This window comes from Entelurus aequoreus, linkage group LG02 (assembly GCF_033978785.1).
Source record: "Entelurus aequoreus isolate RoL-2023_Sb linkage group LG02, RoL_Eaeq_v1.1, whole genome shotgun sequence".
Classification (NCBI taxonomy): domain Eukaryota; kingdom Metazoa; phylum Chordata; class Actinopteri; order Syngnathiformes; family Syngnathidae; genus Entelurus; species Entelurus aequoreus.
This window is the reverse complement of record NC_084732.1, coordinates 24,599,224-24,623,102: the sequence shown is the minus strand read 5'-3', so window position 1 is coordinate 24,623,102 and position 23,879 is coordinate 24,599,224. Positions and strand designations below refer to the sequence as shown.

The following is a 23,879-nucleotide window of genomic DNA, read 5'->3' as shown; positions in this document are numbered from 1 at the left end:
TTGACCAGAGAGGAGATTCTGTAGAGAAATCTCGTTCGTTGGTTAACCTTTCTGATTACCTTGGTTGCCATTTTATCACAGGAAAGGTTAGGCTCTAGAATGGAACCTAGGTAGGTGACCCCACTTAAAATACTGCATGAGACACTGCACAGTGAAGGTTGGACTCCCCCAAGGCTGCCCTTTGTCACCGATTCTATTCATAACTTTTATGGAGATAATTTCTAGGCGCAGTCAGGGCGTTGAGGGGATCCGGTTTGGTGGCTGCAAGATTAGGTCTCTGCTTTTTGCAGATGATGTGATCCTGATGGCTTCATCTGGCCATGATCTTCAGCTCTCACTGGATCGGTTCGCAGCCGGGTATGAAGCGACTGGGATAAGAATCAGCACCTTCAAAGTCCGAGTCCATGATTCTCGCCTGGAAAAGGGTGGAGTGCCATTGCCGGGTTGGGGAAGAGATCTTGCCCCATGTGGAAGAGTTCAAGTACCTCGGAGTCTTGTTCACGAGTGAGGGAAGAGTGGATCGCGAGATCGACAGGCGGATCGGTGCGGCGTCTTCATTAATACGGACGCTGTATCGATCCGTTGTGCTGAAGAAGGAGCTGAGCCATCCTCACCGATGGTCATGAGCTTTGGGTTATGACCAAGAGGACAAAATCACGGGTACAAGCGGCCAAAATGAGTTTCCTCCGCAGGGTGGCGGGGCTCTCCCTTAGAGATAGTGTGAGAAGCTCTGCCATCCGAGAGGAGCTCAAAGTAAAGCCGCTGCTCCTCCACCATCGAGAGGAGCCAGATGAGGTGGTTCGGGCATCTGGTCAGGATGCCACCCGAACGCCTCCCTAGGGAGGTGTTTAGGGCACGGCCGACCGGTAGGAGGCCACGGGGAAGACCCAGGACACGTTGGGAAGACTATGTCTCCCGGCTGGCCTGGGAACGCCTCGGGATCCCCCGGGAGGAGCTAGATGAAGTGGCTGGGGAGAGGGAAGTCTGGGCTTCTCTGCTTAGGCTGCTGCCCCCGCGACCCGACCTCGGATAAGCGGAAGAAAATGGATGAATGGATGGACACTGCACATTGATATAGTACTGTGAAAATTGTTGTTTTCTGTGCAAGTTTAAAAAGAGTGAACAGTGGAAATGAAAAATGAGGTAGTTAATACATAGAAGCGTTTTTATTTATTCTTTATTTTGTTTTTTGTTTAATCCTAGATGTGCTGTGACTTAAAGTTTAATTGTGTCAAGTAATGGTGGTGACGAACCCCAAGATGCAGAAATGGCAGGCTTGGTGCAGGAAAACATGATTTAATGTCCAAAAATTAAGGCAAAACAGAAACCAGGAACAGGCAAACTGGAAACAGGGAACAGGAACCAGCAAACAGGAAAACTGGAAAGAGCAAACAGTCCACAGCATACAGCGACAGCGACAGCGACAATACTCCAGCACTGACTGGAGGGCAAAGCAGGTCTAAATAGCAGCTGGGTGATTGACACCAGGTGTGGCCAGGTGCCAATCAGCCACACCTGAGGGGAAACAGCGCTCAGGGAGACAAGCAGGAAACTGAACCAAAATAAGAGCGCTGCCAGGAAATAAAAACAAACACAGAGGAAAAACCAAAACATAACTAAATTGTCAGTGACAAACCTGACAGTAGCCCCCCTTCTAATAACGGATACCAGACGTTCTAGAACCCCCCCCCAAAAAAAAGTCCAAAGTCACGGGAGGGTGGAGGGTAGTGATGGGATCTTTTGACTGTACTGAATCACTAGAATCAGTTCCTTAAATTGATTCGTTCAAAAAATTTGTTCACCGAACCACCCCCCCCCCCCCCCCACCACAAAAAAAAAAATAGGAGGGGGGGCGTGCGTAGTACAGTACAGTGCAGACATTCGCGGGAGAAGCAGCAAATAGGGTGAACGCGAGTCCCTCTCGTTAATCTAACAACAACAACAGTTGCAGTAGAAGGGATTATAATAATAATAATAATAATCATAATAATAATAATATGAATCAGAATAGATCCCCAAGGAGAACTTTATTTCTGTTACAATAACTGTGTAAATAATAGCTTATGTATGTGTACATACATTAGTTATTATTTTTATTTTAAATCTTCTCAAAACAGCCTGCCCTACACTTTACCCCCCGCTCCTCCCCCTCGCGTCGCTGCTGCTCAGCCTGCACTGACTTTCTTTCTGTCTCCTCTACTCTCATAACTTTATGTGTTGAGATAATGGGGACGTGTGTTTGTTTTCATGTGGCTTGTTTTCATGGGATCGGCAGTTCTTTTGACTGTACTGAATCACTAGAGTCAGTGACTGACACAGCGCCACACTGTGGCCGCAGTTCAGTACGTGAACCGAATCACTTCTGCAGTTCTTTTGACTGTACGAATCACTAAAATCAGTGACTGACACAGCGCCACACTGTGGCCACAGTTCAGTACGTGAACCGAATCACTTCTGCAGTTCTTTTGACTGTACGAATCACTAGAATCAGTGACTGACACAGCGCCACACTGTGGCCGCAGTTCAGTACGTGAACCGAATCACTTCTGCAGTTCTTTTGACTGTACGAATCACTAGAGTCAGTGACTGACACAGCGCCACACTGTGGCCGCAGTTCAGTACGTGAACCGAATCACTTCTGCAGTTCTTTTGACTGTACGAATCACTAAAATCAGTGACTGACACAGCGCCACACTGTGGCCACAGTTCAGTACGTGAACCGAATCACTTCTGCAGTTCTTTTGACTGTACGAATCACTAGAATCAGTGACTGACACAGCGCCACACTGTGGCCGCAGTTCAGTACGTGAACCGAATCACTTCTGCAGTTCTTTTGACTGTACGAATCACTAGAATCAGTGACTGACACAGCGCCACACTGTGGCCGCAGTTCAGTACGTGAACCGAATCACTTCTGCAGTTCTTTTGACTGTACGAATCACTAGAATCAGTGACTGACACAGCGCCACACTGTGGCCGCAGTTCAGTATGTGAACCGAATCACTTCTGCAGTTCTTTTGACTGTACGAATCACTAGAATCAGTGACTGATACAGCGCCACACTGTGGCCGCAGTTCAGTACGTGAACCGAATCACTTCTGCAGTTCTTTTGACTGTACGGATCACTAGAATCAGTGACTGACACAGCGCCACACTGTGGCCGCAGTTCAGTACGTGAACCGAATCACTTCTGCAGTTCTTTTGACGGTACGAATCACTAGAATCAGTGACTGACACAGCGCCACACTGTGGCCGCAGTTCAGTACGTGAACCGAATCACTTCTGCAGTTCTTTTGACTGTACGAATCACTAGAATCAGTGACTGACACAGCGCCACACTGTGGCCGCAGTTCAGTACGTGAACCGAATCACTTCTGCAGTTCTTTTGACTGTACGAATCCCTAGAATCAGTGACTGACACAGCGCCACACTGTGGCCGCAGTTCAGTACGTGAACCGAATCACTTCTGCAGTTCTTTTGACTGTACGAATCACTAAAATCAGTGACTGACACAGCGCCACTGTCAGCACAGTTCAGTACGTGAACCGAATCAATTCTGCAGCAGCAGTACAGTTTAATTGCAAATCAGCATTATTCTAATGATGATGATAGCTACTAAACAACAACAACAACAGTTGCAGTAGAATGGATAATAATAATAATAATATGAATCAGAATTGATCCCCAAGGATAAATGTATTTTTGTTACAATAACTGTGTAAATAATAGCCTATGTATGTGTACATACATTAGTTATTATTTTTATTTTAAATCTTCTCAAAACAGCCTGCCCTACACTTTACCCCCCGCCCATCCCCCTCGCGTCGCTGCTGCTCAGCCTGCACTGACTTTCTTTCTGTCTCCTCTACTCTCATAACTTTATGTGTTGAGATAATGGGGACGTGTGTTTGTTTTCATGTGGCTTGAGTCAACATTAGCCGTTAGCTTGGAGAATGAATGGAGAACGGATGCCAATGGCATGAAACATATCCCCGCGACGGGGGGAGAATCACTCGCGGCATTGGGGCAAGCGGAGCAGAGAGCGAGAGCGTTGTCGTTCACTGAGTGATTCATGTCGTTAATCCGCGGTGAACGATCGTTCGCTCAGTCCCTCCCGCCGCCCTCTCATTGGCTGCGTCGTTCGCCGACGTCGAGGGTTCAGTGAGTCACAGAATGCGCCAGTTCCACTCATACCGGCATGGTCGCGGCGGAGCTCAACTGAACTGAGAAAGGAACGAATCAGTTCATGAAGTGATTCGGTTCAGTACGTTCACTCAAAAGATTCTTTCTTTCGAACGAATCGTTCGCGAACGACACAACACTAGTGGAGGGAGGACAAGGAAGTGGGCCGCCAGGCCAAGTGTCCCCGCAACCAGCGGGGAAGAGTCAGGTGGCGACGGCGAGTTGAACGTCGCCCCAATTGGCGAGGCGGTCGCCCATGGAATGACTACATCCGTGGTTGACGAGAGGTCCGCATGCTGGTGCCTACTGGCCGCCAGCGCGTCAGGCCAGCTGGAGGTTGCGTAGGCGACGATGCTGGAGGCCCGCCAGGGAAGAGGAAGACGACGTCGTCGGCGTGTGCGGAACCAGAAACGAGGAAGATGACATCGTCGGTGTGGGCGGAACCAGAGACGCGGAAGACGACGTTGTCGCCGTGGGCGGAACCAGAGACGAGGAAGACGATGTCGTCGGCAGAGCCAGAGACAAGGATGACGATGTCGCCGGCGTGGTCGGAGCCAAAGAAGAGGAAGACTGGGAGCGGCGGAGCAGAAAGCCCGGTCTCCCATTTTTCTTAGCTTTGTCCTCCGTGGTTGGAGGAGGTTAGCCTGTCCGGAGCGGAGGTGTCGTGTGGAAGATTTGGGGGTGAGTAGTTCTTTGAGGTAGAGGGGGGCATTTCCATGGTGGCACTGGTGGGTTAGTAGGGAGACTTTGAATTCAATCCTGAGTGGAACAGGAAGCCAGTGAAGGGATTTGAGAGTTGGTGTGATATGGTCATATTTCCGCCAGGCCAAGTGTCTCCGCAACCAGCGGGGAAGAGTCAGGTGGCGACGGTGAGTTGAACGTCGCCGCAATGGGCGAGGCGGTCGCCCATGGAATGACTACATCCGTGGTTGATGAGAGGTCCGCATGCTGGTGCCTACTGGCCGCCAGCACGTCAGGCCAGCTGGAGGTTGCGTAGGCGACGATGCTGGAGGCCCGCCAGGGAAGAGGAAGACGACGTCGTCGGCGTGTGCGGAACCAGAAACGAGGAAGATGACATCGTCGGTGTGGGCGGAACCAGAGACGCGGAAGACGACGTTGTCGGCGTGGGCGGAACCAGAGACGAGGAAGACGATGTCGTCGGCAGAGCCAGAGACAAGGATGACGATGTCGCCGGCGTGGTCGGAGCCAAAGAAGAGGAAGACTGGGAGCGGCGGAGCAGAAAGCCCGGTCTCCCATTTTTCTTAGCTTTGTCCTCCGTGGTTGGAGGAGGTTAGCCTGTCCGGAGCGGAGGTGTCGTGTGGAAGATTTGGGGGTGAGTAGTTCTTTGAGGTAGAGGGGGGCATTTCCATGGTGGCACTGGTGGGTTAGTAGGGAGACTTTGAATTCAATCCTGAGTGGAACAGGAAGCCAGTGAAGGGATTTGAGAGTTGGTGTGATATGGTCATATTTCCGCCAGGCCAAGTGTCTCCGCAACCAGCGAGGAAGAGTCAGGTGGCGACGGTGAGTTGAACGTCGCCGCAATGGGCGAGGCGGTCGCCCATGGAATGACTACATCCGTGGTTGATGAGAGGTCCGCATGCTGGTGCCTACTGGCCGCCAGCACGTCAGGCCAGCTGGAGGTTGCGTAGGCGACGATGCTGGAGGCCCGCCAGGGAAGAGGAAGACGAAGTCGTCGGCGTGTGCGGAACCAGAGACGAGGAAGATGACATCGTCGGTGTGGGCGGAACCAGAGACGAGGAAGACGACGTCGTCAGCGTGGGCGGAACCAGAGACGAGGAAGACTAATGCACTAATGACATGTTTTCATTAGTGCATGTGAGAGACGGAAGGCTGCAGCCCGCCTGTTGTCGCATTGATAGTTTTCTTATATTTTCCGCTGAAGCCATCATGTTATGAAACAGAGCTGCTGCCTTGGTTAGGCTACTTGTCGGCAGTTAGGCAAACATTCTGTTCGCAAACAACTTGGCTGAAAAGGGCCGGGTATTATTGGTGAATGGAACAGGGAGGCCTTCCGTTTGACTTTCGGTTTAACCGGAAAGCAAATCTTCTCACTCACACTACTGAAAAACTCTCACACACACAACTGAAATCCTTTTACACACGCAACTTAATTTTTTTCTCTCTCATACGCACTACTGAAAACCTTTCACACACATAACGGAAATCCTTTTACACACTCAACTGAAATGTATTTCTCTTACACGCACTACTGAAAAGCTCTCTCACACACAACTGAAATTGTTTTCTCTAACACACACTACTGGAAACCTTTCACACACACAACTGAAATCCTTTTACACACACACAACTGAATTTTTTTCTCACACTCGCACTACTGAAAACCTTTCACACACACACAACTGAAATCCTTTTACGCACGCAACTGATTTTTTTTTCTCTCACACGCACTACTGAAAACCTTTCACACACACAACTGAAATCCTTTCACACGCACAACTGAAATTGTTTTCTCTCATACACACTACTGAAAACCTTTCACACACACAACTGAAATCCTTTTACACACACACAACTGAATTTTTTTCTCTCACTCGCACTACTGAAAACCTTTCACACACACACAACTGAAATCCTTTCACGCATGCAACTGATTTTTTTTTCTCTCACACGCACTACTGAAAACCTTTCACACACACAACTGAAATCCTTTCACACACACAACTGAAATTGTTGTCTCTCATACACACTACTGAAAACCTTTCACACACACAACTGAAATCCTTTTACAGACGCAACTGACATTTTTTTTAATCTTACACGCACTAGTGACATTTTTTCACACACACACACAACTGAAATTTTCTCACACACTACTGAAATGTTTTTCTCTCACACATACTATTGAAATCCTTTCACACGCACAACTGAAAAATAATTTCAGGTGTGTGTGTGAGGTTTTCAGTAGTGTGTATGAGAGTGTTTCAGTATTGCGAGTGAGAGAAAAACATTTCAGTTGTTTATATGAGAGCATTTCAGTAGTGTATGTAAGAGGTAATTCTGAATAATGTCCCTAACGGCCCCTCATACACACGCATCTACTAATGATAGCAATTTAGCAAAAGTGAGCTACCATCGTTATTCAATTTTATTCTATAACGACTGAAAAATGTTTGTTGCTTCTCTCTGACTGCTTTTGTGTACGTGTACGAGTGGACAAGACAGCGGTGATCGGTGGACAAACCTCAACGCCAGGCTAATTCCTCATACCGATGAGTAATTTCTATTTAAAATTACTAGAAATTGTAAAGACCATAGACATTTTTAAAAAAATATACATGTTATTTTAAACCAAAAATGGTAACAAGCTCGCTGGTGGTGTTCTTGTTGTATTTTTTGTTTACAAAAAAATATAGAGCAAGTTTCAAACAGCCTCTTTATCCAGTTAAGCAAGTAAGTTTGGACTTTTTTTTAATGGATTTTAAAATACTTTTTCAAATTATGTTTCACAGGCTGTGGCTGTTGCAGCCCGCCGACTGGATGATGCAAAGCAGTTTGCAAAAACGCACAGCATCCCTCGAGCATATGGAACCTACGAAGAGCTGGCCAAGGATCCCAATATTGGTCAGTGTTTATATGAGGCCTACTGGTGTCTATTTAGTGTGATCTCCTTTGGTAGTTTTTTTTTTACAGCTAGTTTTTTTGTGTGTCTGTGTGCAGATGTGATATACATCGGCACCATCCAGACCAACCACCTGAGCTCCTGTTTGCTCTTCTTGAATGCCAAGAAGCCTGTCTTGTGTGAGAAGTCTCTGGCCATGACCACCAAGGAGGTTAAGGAGATCCTGGCCTGTGCCAAGAAGAACAATGTATTTCTCATGGAGGTAATTACCAACACAGAAACTCCCATTGAAAGAAAGGGGACTATATTTGTTTTGTTCCCCGGTCAAACTGTTGCCATCATAAAACCTTTATTAAAACCCTTGTGCAACCTTAAGATTGACGAAAAACACACTTACTCTAAGGATCCGGAAGGGACCCGCCAATAAGTCAGCAATAATTAAAAACATTTTCTTTCCTTTGATGTTGGGTAATTACAGCCTCAAATGTGTCAATTAATTTAAAAAATGCTTTCAATACAATAACAAGTAAACTTTTTTTTTTTTACAGTGTCACCTGAGCTAGAGTGAGAGAGAAAGGAGGCAGGACTCGGTTGAGTTAATACAAGTATTTTTTTATATGGCTCACAACTGCATTTTTACAAATGCTTGCTTTATTTTGATGAGTGGGAATATGTTTTGACCGAAGTGCGTCATTTTGCAAATAATATAGGAATTAAGAAAATGTAATGTGGTGTTTGGAAAAGTGTGTATATCTTTTGAAAAAAGACACACAGTTAGTAAAACTGTGTGTAAGCAAATGGGAAAAACTGTAATCTGCAACTATACATGATTACTGCCATAATTGTTGGTTATCTTAATATTTTTGAAAGCCCTGTTTTTGTTTTTTGTTTGTATATATATATATATATATATATATATATATATATATATATATATATATATATATATATATATATATATATATATATATATATATATATATATATATATATATATAGTCAAAGTTTCTGTGGTTTATCCGTTATACAGTGCTCAATACAGGGGTAGAGCTATATATATATATGTATATTACTCTCTCTCTCTCTCTCTCTCTCTCTCTATATATATATATATATATATATATATATATATATATATATATATATATATATATATATATATATATATATATATATATATATATATATATATATATATAAATATATATATATATATATATATATATATATATATATATTTATATATATATATATATATACATATATATATATATATATATATATATATATATGTATATATATATGTATATATATATATATATATATACATATATATATATATATATATATATATATATATATATATATATATATGTATATATATATGTATATATATATATATATATATATATATATATATATATATATATATATATATATATATATATATATATATATATATATATATGTATATACAAATATACAAATATATTTAAAAAAAATATATATATACTGTATATACAGTATATATACATGCATACATACATACATACAATATAGCAGCATAAGCTAGTTTGCTCTCTGTGATCAATGCCCCGCTTTAAATTTTCTGCGTTAGCATGTATAATAACAATATACCTGGTTAATATTTAAGTCACAAGATGCAAATGGAGTCTTGTTAACGTTTTTTGGATGGTTATTTAGAGGGCATTGAATAGAGGAGCTTCCATTGTTAGCTGACTTTTGCTGACATTTATTTACAATTTAGAATGTACAACAAAAAAAAAAAACATGTCTTCTTGTCTTACATAATGATTTTGAATGATAGGCAAAATTCCAACAAAATTGCAGTTCCCCTCTAAAGGAAACTTCTTGTTGCAAATGCAAATTTACGCAATACTGCCTTCCGTTGTCCAAAATAATAAATGCACCTCGCCGTGGATTTCCAAATTGAGCTTCATTCATTTATTTCAGGCAATGACACAGAAAACATACACGGTAGACAACATATAATAATATTAACTTAAACACTGGTTTTATATATATCATTATTAAATTTAACAAAACAAAAACTGAGCAAGGGCTTTCAAAAATATCAAGATAACCAACAATTATGGCAGTAATCATGTATAGTTGCAGATTACAGTTTTTCCCATTTGCTTACACACAGTTTTACTAACTGTGTGTCTTTTTTCAAAAGATATACACACTTTTCCAAACACCACATTACATTTTCTTAATTCCTAGGTTATTTGCAAAATGACGCACTTCGGTCAAAACATATTCCCATTCATCAAAATAAAGCAAGCATTTGTAAAAATGCAGTTTTATTGTCATCTCACTCACACAAACTGCAAAAATGATAAGACACTATTGGAGTGAGTTACCCAGAGCAGTGATATATACAAAACACATTTGTAAAAAACCCTATTTTACTATAAGAAATCACATGTTTGGGGCATTTTGCCCGACCTTTTTAGCATATGTGATGAATAATTACGGTAACTTGACAAAATATAATGGCAAATCCATAGCATTCGTCATTGTTTACTTTGAAGTGGGCCTATACGTAAGGGGGTTATGGTATTTTTTTTTTTTGTCAAAAAGAAATACAATCATGTGTGCTTACGGACTGTATCCCTGCAGACTGTATTGATCTATATTGATATATAATGTAGGAACCAGAAATATTAATAACAGAAAGAAACAACCCTTTTGTGTGAATGAGTGTGAATGAATGTAAATGGGGGAGGGAGGTTTTTTGGGTTGGTGCACTAATTGTAAGTGTATCTTGTGTTTTTTATGTTGATTTAATAAAAAAAAAAGTTTTTTTTTTTATTTAAAAAAAAATAAAAAAATCTTGTGCGGCCCGGGACCAATCAATCCACGGACCGGTACTGGGCCGCGGCCCGGTGGTTGGGGACCACTGTGCTAGAAGACATGCAGGCTATTCCTACAGTGGAGTCACCCACTTTCAGGCAGCTAATTAACATGATAGCGGGCGTCAAATGGCAAATGGCACAAAAACAGTTTCCAAGTTCCTGGAGACAGTGGACAGTGAGTACATAAACATGGAAAACATGCTAAAGAAAACTCTCCAAACTCTGCCTCTGCTCATCATTCATCACTGAAGGTACACACACTCTGTTAATTCTCTTATATACTCTTTCATTCTAGACTTCTAGAGTGTTTGATTATCACATCACTCTAAATGTATAGACTATGAAGTTCACAAACATAAAGAGGGATCCTAGTGGGCCAGGCCAATCTTTTCTTTTCTCTAAACTAAAACTTGGGAAATGCGTAGAGTGTTCTGGGCTTCACTGAAGACATGATTTTATTTCACAATTCCTTCAGAGAAAAAAATGCCTGGTTAGGCGTGTGTATAGCAGTATGTGTGCTATATATAGTGACATGACATATAATCATGTCATGCGTGCCTTCCTTGGGTGAAGCTATGTTGTGACATGTTATTATGCGGTTTGTTACTTATGTATGTTATGTTGCAGCTTTTTAAAATAGTTTTGTCAATTTGTTCTGGCCCAAAATAAATTGGCTCTTTAAAACATATCTTTGTCTTTGTGTGTTGTATGTAGACCGATGGGTAATATTTCAGAAAAACGCTGTATTATTCTATTATTCAATGTGTCAGCTTCTGTTTTTGCCGGACGTCGGAGCACGGCGCATCAATTGAGCACGGCACGCGCATCAATTGAGCACGGCACATCATTCTGCACAGAGCAGAGCGGATCGTGCGGGACAGGAAGTAGTGTACAAAATAAAACACCGGGTTAATTTTCAAAATAAAATGCACTGTGTTTACGGCGGATCACATTTCTCTCACAGTAGAGGTTTAGATATAAAGTTTATTGTGACTTTGCTATTACTGTGTGGGTTAACAAAATAATAATAATAATGATAATAATGATGATAATAACAATAATAAGAATAATAATAATGATAATAATAATTAATTTTATTATTATTAATAATAATAATAATAATAATTTCAGCATTCTGGGGATATAAGATGTAGGTTATCTGTTAGGAATATTACCATCTGTATTTAAACTTGATTCATGTTGATTATGCCTGCAGCACAATGCCAAAAAAAGAAAGGATACAGAAAAGGAAGGAGAAGGAGCGCCAGGAAGCAGTTAAGGGTAGCAGACCTCTTAATGCATGGCTAAAATTGATGATTTCACAGCATTTCATGGAAGCCCTGAATTTACATTGAGGAGCATATTTGGGTATGGGTGGCCTCCATCCTACAGCCCTCTACTGGCACCTGGTCCATATTTTTGGCCCTGTATTGCGTTTCAGTTGTTTAGTCTGAGCATTAAGTGAGAAAGACCATAAGTTACAACTTGATGGTGTTTTCATCAAGTTAAGGGAAGAAGGACAGATTTTCACATTGAACTTTTTTCCATTTGGGTATTTATTTTTGTATTTTTTTTCAAAGTTCATGTTGCACTGTTCAATGTTCAATATTAAAGTGTTTATCTTTAACAATAAATAGCCTAATAATAAACCAGTGTTTTGTTGCTTTTCATGTCTTCCAAGCCTATGATAATGTGAATTAACTCATGACAATAATTTGTTGACACAAAATAAATGGCAATCACTTTTACCTACAAAGGACACACAGCTAAGGAGTTAGCTTCCTATTAGCAAATTTAATTTTACATTAATTTCCATATTGTGTAAAGGACCAAAAAAAAAATGTCTGCCCTTTTCTGACTTTGAGCCCCTGCCCCTCTATAATCATGTGCACGTCCCTGCTTAGCAGAGTTCAGTGATGCAAATGCATGTCAAGTTGATCAACAGATTGTATTATTCTCCAGTGCAATAACAGTACTGAAATGAAGGCTAAAAGGGCATTAATGGGGGCCTTAAAATAAAAAAAATAAAAAAAAGTAACTAAATAGTTACTTTTCACAGTAACACATTACTTTTTGGTGTAAGTAACTGAGTTAGTAACTGAGTTACTTTTGAAATAAAGTAACTAGTAACTGTAATTAGTTACTGGTTTTCAGGAACCAATCCAACACTGGTCAACAATGACATGCAGTACAAATTAAAATCTGAGACACATAAAAAGGTTTGAAAAAAAAAAATAAAAAAAAAATAAAAATCACAGCAGAATATAGGCTACATGTGCAGACTTAGGCACCAGCAACTCTATGAAAGAACTTACTCAAAAGCCTCAGTTACTGATTGTAATCATCACCTGGATCAGGCTATAGTATCTCATCCACATCACATGTGCAAGATGGGAAGGTGTGTGTAAAACATTGTGTGTAATATTTCGCAAAAACTGTGAAGCAGAGTCTATGCCTAATATTAGGCAAATCTGCACAATGGTTTTGTTTACTGTGTGTAGACTTTGTTAACTGTGTGAACATTTAGAATGTAGTGTGTAAGCAATTGGAAAAAACTGTAATCACGCAAATTTATTTTGAGCGAACATGCTCCTTTACCTTAACCGCGGATGGTTACCTGAACGGCGGCGTAAGTTGTTATACGGCAGTTTCTTTAGCCCCCTGTCCACTAGTACACATCTGTGTGACAGCACTATTTCATGAAGAAAAAGCACAAACATTCACATGAAGTGGCTGTTATGAATTATTATATTCAGGTTTTAAGTACAAACGCCGTTTCCATATGACTTGGGAAATTGTGTTAGCTGTAAATATAAACGGAATACAATGATTTGCAAATCATTTTCAACCCATATTCAGTTGAATATGCTACAAAGACAACATATTTGATGTTCAAACTGATAAACATTTTTTTTTTGTGCAAATAATCATTAACTTTAGAATTTGATGCCAGCAACACGTGACAAAGAAGTTGGGAAAGGTGGCAATAAATACTGATAAAGTTGAGGAATGCTCATCAAACACTTATTTGGAACATCCCACAGGTGAACAGGCAAATTGGGAACAGGTGGGTGCCATGATTGGGTATAAAAGTAGATTCCATGAAATGCTCAGTCATTCATTTTCATTTTTTTTTTTTTTCATTTATTTATTTATTTCAGGCAATGACAAAGACGTACAAGTTGACAAAACATAATAATATAAATTAATATAGTGCATTATTGTCCAGTTTTGCCTGAAAGGGAGTGGGAAGAAATAACTTATTTAATCCCACCCCCAGTTCTCCATTCAGTGATTATTCACATGAGTTTCACTCTCACTTTGTTCAAGGATTATAATACAGATGTTGTATCATAGTGGCATTACCACAGGTAACAATAATTATTACACTGTAACAATCATTTGTATCAACAATGTAGGAATAATGAATATACCAACAATGGTAATAGACATCATTGCAATAATGGTAATAGACAACATAGCAATAATGGTAAGGAAACATTGAGCACATGTTAACACTTTGAGACAGAGTATAGCAGCAGGCCAAATTAAAGACCCTCATCTCTATATTTGAACCAGACCCCATGTTTGTATAATAGTTTAAATCGATTAATAGTTTGGCATTGCTTGTGTTGTAAGTCCAGTTTGTTCCATAGTTTTACTCCGCATACAGACACACAAAAACGTTTACGAGTGGTTTGAGCTCTCGGCAATAAGAAATATCCAAAGCCTCTCAAGTTATGAGCTTGCACTCGTCTTATAAAAAAACGTTATAGATTAGGTGGCAATAATTTGTTAAAAGCTTTATATAAGATTATTAATGTATTATATTTAACAAGGTCATCAAATTTGAGCAACTTTGATTGCATAAACAGATTATGAGTATGTTCTAAATAACCAACGTTGTGAATGATCCGTACTGCTCTTTTCTGTAATATGATCAGAGGATGAATTGTGTTTTGGTAAGTATTCCCCCATACTTCAACACAGTATGTAAGGTATGGCAGTACCAAGGTGCAGTATAGAGTACGGAGTGCATTTTCATTGAGGTATAGTTTTGCTTTGTTTATAATTGAGAGGCTTTTGGAGATTTTTGTTTTAATGTGTCTGACATGAGGTTTCCATGATAGTTTACTATCAATTATTACTCCCAAAAATGTATTCTCATTTACAATTTCAATTTGGGTACCATCAATACTTATTTTCTGTTCAGACGTTGTGTTGCGATTTCCAAACATTACTATCTTAGTTTTATTTATATTCAAAGATAATTTATTTGTGTCCATCCATTTTTTTTTATATGTTTAGTTCTGTGTTTACTGTATTTATGAGCTCATTATAGTCATCACTACTGTAGAATAAATTTGTGTCGTCTGCAAAAAGTATATATTTCAGTATTTTGGATGTATTAAACATATCATTAATATATACATTAAACAGTTTTGGCCCCAACACGGACCCTTGGGGGACACCACAAGCAATGCCAAGAGTATCAGATAAAAATTTACCCATTTTAACAAACTGTACCCTCCCCGTTAAATAACTTTTTAACCAGTCACCAGCCAGCCCCCTAATTCCATATCTTCCCATTTTATCTAGTAGAATTGAATGATTAATGGTATCAAATGCTTTCTTTAAGTCAATAAAAATACCAACTGCATATCTTTTATGCTCCAGTGCATTAGTAATTTCCTCAATAGCTTCAGTTATTGCCATTGAAGTTGTTCTTTTGGACCTAAAGCCATACTGACCGTCATTGATTATATGATGCTTCTCAAGAAAAGATTCAAGTCGAGAGTTAAATAGTTTCTCTAAGATTTTTGAGAACTGAGGCAAAAGAGAGATTGGTCTGTAATTGGTGAAAGCGTGTTTGCTGTCACTTTTGAAGAGCGGAGTTACTTTAGCGATTTTCATTTGACTTGGAAAGCAGCCAGTCTGGAATGATAAATTACATATATAAGTTAATGGTTTTACAATATTCAGGATAACCTTTTGAACCAATATCATGTTGATATCATGGCAGTCAGTGGAGCACTTACTGTAATGGTTTACTAGGGGAGGTGACGGCAAACAGACACCAGGGGAAAGTGTATACAATTATTTAATATATATTTATATATATTCAAGATATATAATAATAACAAACAATACTAATATAATAAACTAAGGAAAATGGAGTGTGAACTAGATCCAAAAGGTAATGAGTGTGTGGTGTAAGATTATGTGTGTAATTTAACTGAAGTGTGTGTTACCAAAGTGTTGAACGAGAGAAGAGGAAGTCCAGGGGGCAGGCAGGTGATCCGGGATACAAGCGGGGGTCTGTGGGGCTGAGAGGGGCGTCAAGTCCAGGGGCGAGCGAGGAGTCAGGAACGAGGAATACAGTCCAAAAACACAGGGGGGAGATCCAGGGAAAAGTGAGGCGCACAGCTCACTCACTGTCCAGGCGACGGAGGGTACTGCAGGGACACGGAAGAAGACAGGGGGGGTTAAGGCACGGAGAGGAAAACAAGGAGCGAGAGCTAAAGCTTAGCTTACGGGTCACCATGAGAAAACTAAGTTCCCGCGCCGATCCTTGGGTTCACTGGTCCCTTTATGCGGCTCGCCCTCATCAGTCCCAGGTGTGCAGCTCTCCGGTGAGTGATTGCAGCTGGTGGCTGCGGCCGTGGGCGTGTCCCCAGGTGCGCACAGACGGCAGGGGTCTGAGCCGTAACACTTACTTTTACACTTCCGCATAATGTTTGTCACTTCCTGGTCATTTGTAGCTGAGAGGAAGAATGACGAAGAATTCTGTTCAATAGTTGATTTTGTAACTCCATTGTCTGGGATATCAACAGCCAATTTAGGACCAACATTTACAAAAAAACTATTGAACTTGTTTACTACATTACTCATTGGAGTTCAAATCCCAGCCGAGTCATACCAAAGACTATAAAAATGGGACCCATAACCTCCCTGCTTGGCACTCAGCAACACGGGTTGGAGTTGGGGGTTAAATCACCAAAATGATTCCCGGGCGCGGCGCCGCTGCTGCCCACTGCTCCCCAAGGGGATGGGTCAAATGCAGAGGACAAATTTCACCACATCTAGTGTGTGTGTGACAATCATTGGTACTTTAATCTTAATCTTAATATTATAATCTTCACCGTTTTCATCAATAAAGTAATCAGTATATGTCAACTTGGAATATCCTTGTTTTATTAGACTATTCAAAACATCCCAAGTTCCTTTTATATTATTTTTGTTTTCATATAGTTTTTTTTGATAATATAACCGTTTGCTTGTTCTTATAATATCAGTTATTTAATTTTTGTACTTCTTGTATCGTTGTTCGACTTCTTTTGTTTTTATTTTGATGAAAAGTTTGTAGAGATTGTTTTTCTTTTTACAGGCATTAATTATCCCTTTTGTGATCCAAGGGCTATTTTTATTTTTTCCTTTTATAAAATATTCTTTTACGGGGCAATGTTTATTATGCAGGGAAGTAAAGATGTCTAAAAAATTACAATAAGCACTGTCCACATTAGGTTCTCTGTATACTGAAGTCCAATCCTGAACTGCTAAACTATTGTTTAGGGCACAGATTGTTTTCTCAGTTGTTATTCGTTTAGAGATTTTTGCCATAGTGTCTTTGGTTTTCTTGAGATGACAGTCATATAAAGTAAAAACAGGTAAATGGTCAGTGATATCACATATAAATAGGCCACTGGTGACTTGATTTCCCATAATGTTTGTAAAAATGTTGTCAATGATTGTGGCACTATGTGTTGTTATTCTGCTTGGTTTGGTTATGGTTGGATATAGAGACATTGATGACTTCATTGTGTCAATGAAGTCATCAACATGTTTTTGCTTGGTTGAGTTTAACAAATCAATGTTAAAATCACCACAGATAAATATGGTTTTTTGGTTCACAGAGGAAAATAGTTTACCCATCCACTCATTGAAAGTTTCTATGCTTGAACCAGGTGCCCGGTATACACAACTCATGAAGATATTTGTCTTTTTGTCATTTAGGCTTTCCATTGTTAAACATTCAAATAATCCATCGACTGCTATGGTCATGTTTGTCAAAACTTTAAATGTAACAGATTTATGAATGTACAATGCGACCCCTCCTCCTATTTTATTTATTCTGTTTATGTATGTTAATTCATAGTCATTCAGACTAAAATCAATACCTTTATCACTGTTGAAACAGGTTTCAGTGATTGCAATAATGGTAAATGGATGACTAAATTCTTTCAAGTAATCCTTGATAGCCTCAAAGTTAGTGTACATATTATAGATAGACTATCTTCTGATTTTACACTGTTTTTATATTGTTCGCGGGTAAAATAATTACAGTTTTTAACAATCGCAGAGAAACAATTATTATCAGGGTCTATGTCCATATCAGTCTCTGTTGTGGTGTGCTCTTGGTACTCACACATGTCCAGTTCTTTTTGTTGATGTTGGAGGATCTTCTGTAACATGTCCATATTAATACTTGGTGTGGTCTGTGTTCTTGGTGTGGGTAGCATTGAGATGATGTAAAAGTCACAAGCTACATTGATACCAAGTACTGCATCAATGTCAATACTTATCAAGATCTTCTATTTTCCTTATCACCAAGACTTTTGCTTCCTTCGGCGTCCCATTTAGTTTGATGAAGATCTTACAGTTCGTTACCCAGGTTTGTTGAATCTTGCTTTGCCTTTTAAGTTGTCGTTCGACCCTTGCGATGTCAGCATTTTTCTTGGTCAAGTGTTCATTGATGAAAACATCTGTTCCTTTGAGTTTGCGTCCTTGCCTTAATAGTGCGATCTTCTTCTTTCTGTTTGCGAATCTCATGATGACAGCGGGTGGTCTCTGGTTCCTCATGGGCAGTGGGTGACAAGCCTCGATGTGCTCCAGGTCCATCTCTATCCCCCTGCTTTGGAGATAGGAGGCCACCTGCTGCTCCACCGACTGTGCCTCCTGCACGCTGGGCTCCCCGCTGTCCACGGCCACCGCACGCGCGTAATTGCGTGGCTTGATCTTGATCCCGGTGATGACCACATCATTCATGCGGGAATATTGCTCCAGCTCGTCCACTCGCTGCTCCAGGTCCGATCTTTTTCCACGTTCTGGAGGCGTAATTGTTTCACCTCCTCCAGTAGACCCAAAAGCTGCTCCTGGTGCTCCCTCACCGCAGTCACATCACCGCACAGGGAAAGGAGTGTGAGCCTCATCTCCTCGAACTCCTCAGATGTGGGGCTTTTCCTCGGTGCAGGCATCACGATCTATCTGCCGACGCATCCAGCAACAGAAGGAAAAATCCACCTCCGTATCTCAGGCCGGTAATGATAGCCGGCTCTGGTGTGCTAGCTCGCAGCACCGATCGACACAAAGCTACAAAGTGTCACGGCACAGTGACACAGCGAAGCCAAAAAAGCACAAAAAGTACAAAAAAAGTACAAAAAGTTGTACTAGCTTTGCACAAGGCGATTGCCATACTCAACAGCCCCACTTCGAAAACAGCCAAACGCGCGCAAACTCCAAAACCGACGTGCAAACTCCAAAACAAACAAACAAGGATGGGGCGAGGGTGACCACTTTGTCAACAAATGCGTGAGCAAATTGTTGAACAGTTTAAGAAAAACCTTTCTCAACCAACTATTGCAAGGAATTTAGGGATTTCATCATCTACGGTCCGTAATATCATCAAAGGGTTCAGAGAATCCAGAGAAATCACTGCACCTAAGCAGCTAAGCCCGTGACCTTCGATCCCTCAGGCTGTACTGCATCAACAAGCGACATCAGTGTGTAAAGGATATCACCACATGGGCTCAGGAACACTTCAGAAACCCACTGTCAGTAACTACAGTTGGTCGCTACATCTCTAAGTGCAAGTTAAAACTCTCCTATGCAAGGCGAAAACCGTTTATCAACAACACCCAGAAACGTCGTCCGCTTCGCTGGGCCTGAGCTCATCTAAGATGGACTGATACAAAGTGGAAAAGTGTTCTGTGGTCTGCCGAGTCCACATTTCAAATTGTTTTTGGAAACTGTGGACGTCGTGTCTTCCGGACCAAAGAGGAAAAGAACCATCCGGATTGTTGTAGGCTCAAAGTTGAAAAGCCAGCACCTGTGATGGTATGGGGTAGTCTTAGTGCCCAAGACATGGGTAAATTACACATCTATGAAGGTGCCATTAATGCTGAAAGGTACATACAGGTTTTGGAGCAACATAGGTTGGAGTTCAAATCCCAGCCGAGTCATACCAAAGACTATAAAAATGGGACCCGTTTCCCTCCCTGCTTGGCACTGAGCATCAAGGGTTGGAGTTGGGGGTTAAATCACCAAAATGATTCCCGGGCGCGGCGCCGCTGCTGCCCACTGCTCCCCAAGGGGATGGGTCAAATGCAGAGGACAAATTTCACCACATCTAGTGTGTGTGTGACAATCATTGGTACTTTAATCTTTAATCTTTAATATGTTGCCATCCGAGCAACGTTATCATGGACGCCCCTGCTTATTTCAGCAAGACAGTTTATGAGTTTGAACATCAAATATCTTGTCTTTGTAGTGCATTCAATTGAATATAACACAATTTCCCAACTCATATGGAAATGGGGTTTGTATGTTGCCATCCAAGCAACGTTACTATGGACGCCCCTGCTTATTTCAGCAAGACAATGCCAAGCCACGTGTTACATCAACGTGGCTTCATAGTAAAAGAGTGCGGGAACTAGACTGGCCTGCCTGTAGTCCAGACCTGTCTCCCATTGAAAATGTATGGCGCATTATGAAGCCTAAAATACCACAATGGAGACCCCCGGACTGTCGAACAACTTAAGCTGTACATCAAGCAAGAATGGGAAAGAATTCCACCCGAGAAGCTTAAAAAATGTGTCTCCTCAGTTCCCAAACGTTTACTGAGTGTTGTTAAAAGGAAAGGCCATGTAACACAGTGGTGAACATGCCCTTTCCCAACTACTTTGGCACGTGTTGCAGCCATGAAATTCTAAGTTAATTATTATTTGCTAAAAAAAATAAAGTTTATGAGTTTGAACATTAAATATCTTGTCTTTGTTGTGCATTCAATTGAATATGGGTTGAAAAGGATTTGCAAATCATTGTATTCCGTTTATTTTTACATCTAACACAATTTCCCAACTCATATGGAAACTGGGTTTGTATTATGTCTATATATGTATATATATATATATATATATGTATATGTTTGTATATAATTTAACCCTTGTGTGGTGTTCATATTGTTGTTACTCAGCCAGTGTTTGTGGGTCTGATGGACCCGTTGCATTTTGTTGCTTTTAATGCCTCACAATCAAACACTTTTTTGTTAAAATACTGACTTATCCCAAAAAACATCTGTAATGAAGTGCTTCGAGAGGCTGGTAAAGGAATATATTGTCTACAGCCTTCCCCCCACATTCGACCCATACCAGTTTGCCTATCGCCCTAACCGCTCCACAGAGGACGCCATCTCCTCTGCACTCCACCTGAGCTTAGCACATCTGGAAGGAAAGGACACACACGTGCGGATGTTGTTTCTGGACTTCAGCTCGGCATTCAACACCATCATCCCGCAGCACTTGGTGAGCAAACTGGCCCCCCTTGGATTCAGTACCCCCCTTGGCAACTGGCTGCTTGACTTCCTCACAGACAGACCCCAGTCTGTGAGAGTGGGCAACAACACCTCCAGTGCCATCTCCCTGAGCACCGGCTCCCCCCAGGGCTGTGTCCTGAGTCCGCTGCTGTTCACGCTGATGACCCATGACTGCTGCGCCAGGTCCACTACTAACCACATTGCGAAGTATGCGGACGACACGACAGTAGTGGGCCTCATCTGTGACAACAACGACATGGACTACAGGGAGGAGGTGAAACATCTGGTTGACTGGTGCAGAACCAACAACCGGGGCAGAACATCGACAAGATCAAGGAGATCATTGTCGACTTCAGGAAGCACCAGTCCAGCCACGCTCCACTCTTCATCAACGGCACAGCGGTGGCGATGGTAAGCAGCACCAAGTTCCTGGGGGTGCAGATAACTGACAATATGACCTGGTCCCTACACACCAGAGCTCTTGTAAAAAGAGCTCAGCAGCGCATGCACTTTTTGCGTCGGATGAAAAGAGCACAGCTCTCTCCCCCCATTCTACAAAGGCACTATAGATGCAAGATGGCGGCGCTTCACGGCGGCAGCTTCTTGCAAGCGCTCTTGGAAGTGTAGACCGATTTGGCAAAAATACCCGTCAATTCAGTCAATTTCATGGCTGGCTCACAGCGTGTTCACTCCGTGATCACTTACGACCGACTTACGATTCTGGATGTGGAGAGATCGGGCCATTTTGGGCTGAAAGATGCGTGTACGGTGGACCTACTCGCTAGCTTGGGAATTCTTCGCGAGCTACATCCAGCAGTGGCCTTTGAAGCAGCGGCGTCCACTACCAGCGGAGACCGTCAACGAAAGAGACGTAAGCTGTGTGCTCGGTGTTAGGATCCGCTGCTCGGATCACAGTTTGGTTATAGTTTAGTGTCACGTGTGTTTTGTTTCTGTTGCCATGACGGCAGATTTTGCTCACCTGCCTCTGGTTAGCGTTTCGGGACGCGCACCTGTTGCCCGAGCGCTAATCAGAGGGCTATTTAGTCTTCGCCCGGGCAGCACTCTGCCTGGCTTCCTAATTTGCTTTCACGCAACAGCTAACGACCACTTTGTTTCCTGCTAGCTCTCATGCTATGTTATTTTGCTTGCTAGCTCCCACGCTAGTCGTTTTTGTTTTTCTCCTGCCTGATTTAGTTCCAAAATAAATCATTTTCCTACCTGCAAGCTGTGTCCGAGCCGTCTGCACCATTGGGAGAACACCTCGCACCACGATGCGACCAGGTCGTTACAGTAGGAAGCCAGCAGCAAGAAGTTCTCCCGCAACGAGCACGTCGGAGGAGATGGACGAAGGTGCGTGGATGGTGTTGCGAGCAATGGAGGCGGAGACTCTCCGCTATTCCCCCTCGGAGCGCCAGGACCTGATCTGGGGTCCTAACGGAAAGTTGGTCCCAATCCACTCCGTTTGGCCCGAGGACATCGCCACACCTCCGCACCACCGGACGCGTCAGCGAAGACGGAAGCCGCCAACGAGGTCTTCACTTCGCTGCAAAGACGCGCCACTCCCACAGACTCCTCCACCGGTACACAGTAAGCAATATTCAGCCCAAGATTCCCCTCCTCAAATGTTTGGCAACCCAATTGACCACTTTGCCAAACATTTCACCGATTGGGCTGTCAGTCAGCTAGAGACCCACACGGATGACGTCATCCCGCCCACTTTGGATGACGTCATAGACAAAGACTTTTTTAGACATCATGTCAATTCTTCCTGCCAGCCATTTTCTAGTGACTTTAATTCTGCAATAAAACATTATCAGGACATTTTTGTGAAATATAATTCTAGTCAGTCCCGGTCACCTGACTTTCTAGCTCCACCCCCAGTGACTATTGCTCCGCCCACTGCACATATTTTTTCCCCCTGTGCTCCCACCCAGTCTCAAGTGGGGAGTAAGAATAGACAGTTTGGACAATTTAGAGGAGAGGATTCAGCCCTCCCCCTGACCACCCTCCACCCACCCTTGAAGACGGTTCCAGTCCGCAAGGAGCGCGTCTGGGATCCGCTTTTTGAGGGGGGGGCTAGTACTGGGAGCTGTGCGAGTGGGGTGGCACAACGGCGTGCTAAGCCGCAACCTCCTGCTCGGCCACCACCACCTGTCCTACGGCGTGCTAAGCCGCAACCTCCTGCGCGGCCACCGCCACCAGTCCGACGGCCTGCTAAGCCGCAACCGCCAGCTAGGCCACCTGCACCTAAGCAAGCGCCAAGGCTAAGGCTAGCACCAGCTCCACCACAGGTACTAGTACCTGCACCTCGACTGGTTCTCACACCAGTACCTGCACCTCGGCTGGTTCCCACACCAGTACCTGCACCTCGGCTGGTTCCCGCACCAGTACCTGCTCCACGGCTGGTCCCCGCACCAGTACCTGCACCACGACTGGTCCCCGCACCAGTACCTGCACCACGACTGGTCCCCGCACCAGTACCTGCACCACGACTGGTTCTCGCACCAGTACCTGCACCACGACTGGTTCTCGCACCAGTACCTGCACCACGACTGGTTCTCGCACCAGCACCTGTACTACGTCTGGTTCTCGCACCAGCACCGGCTGCCACGACAGCCAGCGA

At 42.4% G+C, this 23,879-nt stretch overlaps 1 protein-coding gene across 1 annotated transcript in view; it reads left to right on the top strand.

Annotated features, from left to right (window-relative positions):
• LOC133631788 (trans-1,2-dihydrobenzene-1,2-diol dehydrogenase-like) overlaps positions 1–23,879 on the top strand; it is a 47,149-nt gene that overhangs the window by 4,882 nt on the left and 18,388 nt on the right. The window contains exons 2-3 of the mRNA XM_062023953.1: positions 7,674–7,785; positions 7,882–8,045. Coding sequence (XP_061879937.1) covers positions 7,674–7,785; positions 7,882–8,045 — 276 coding nt within the window. The remainder of the gene's footprint in view (positions 1–7,673; positions 7,786–7,881; positions 8,046–23,879) is intronic.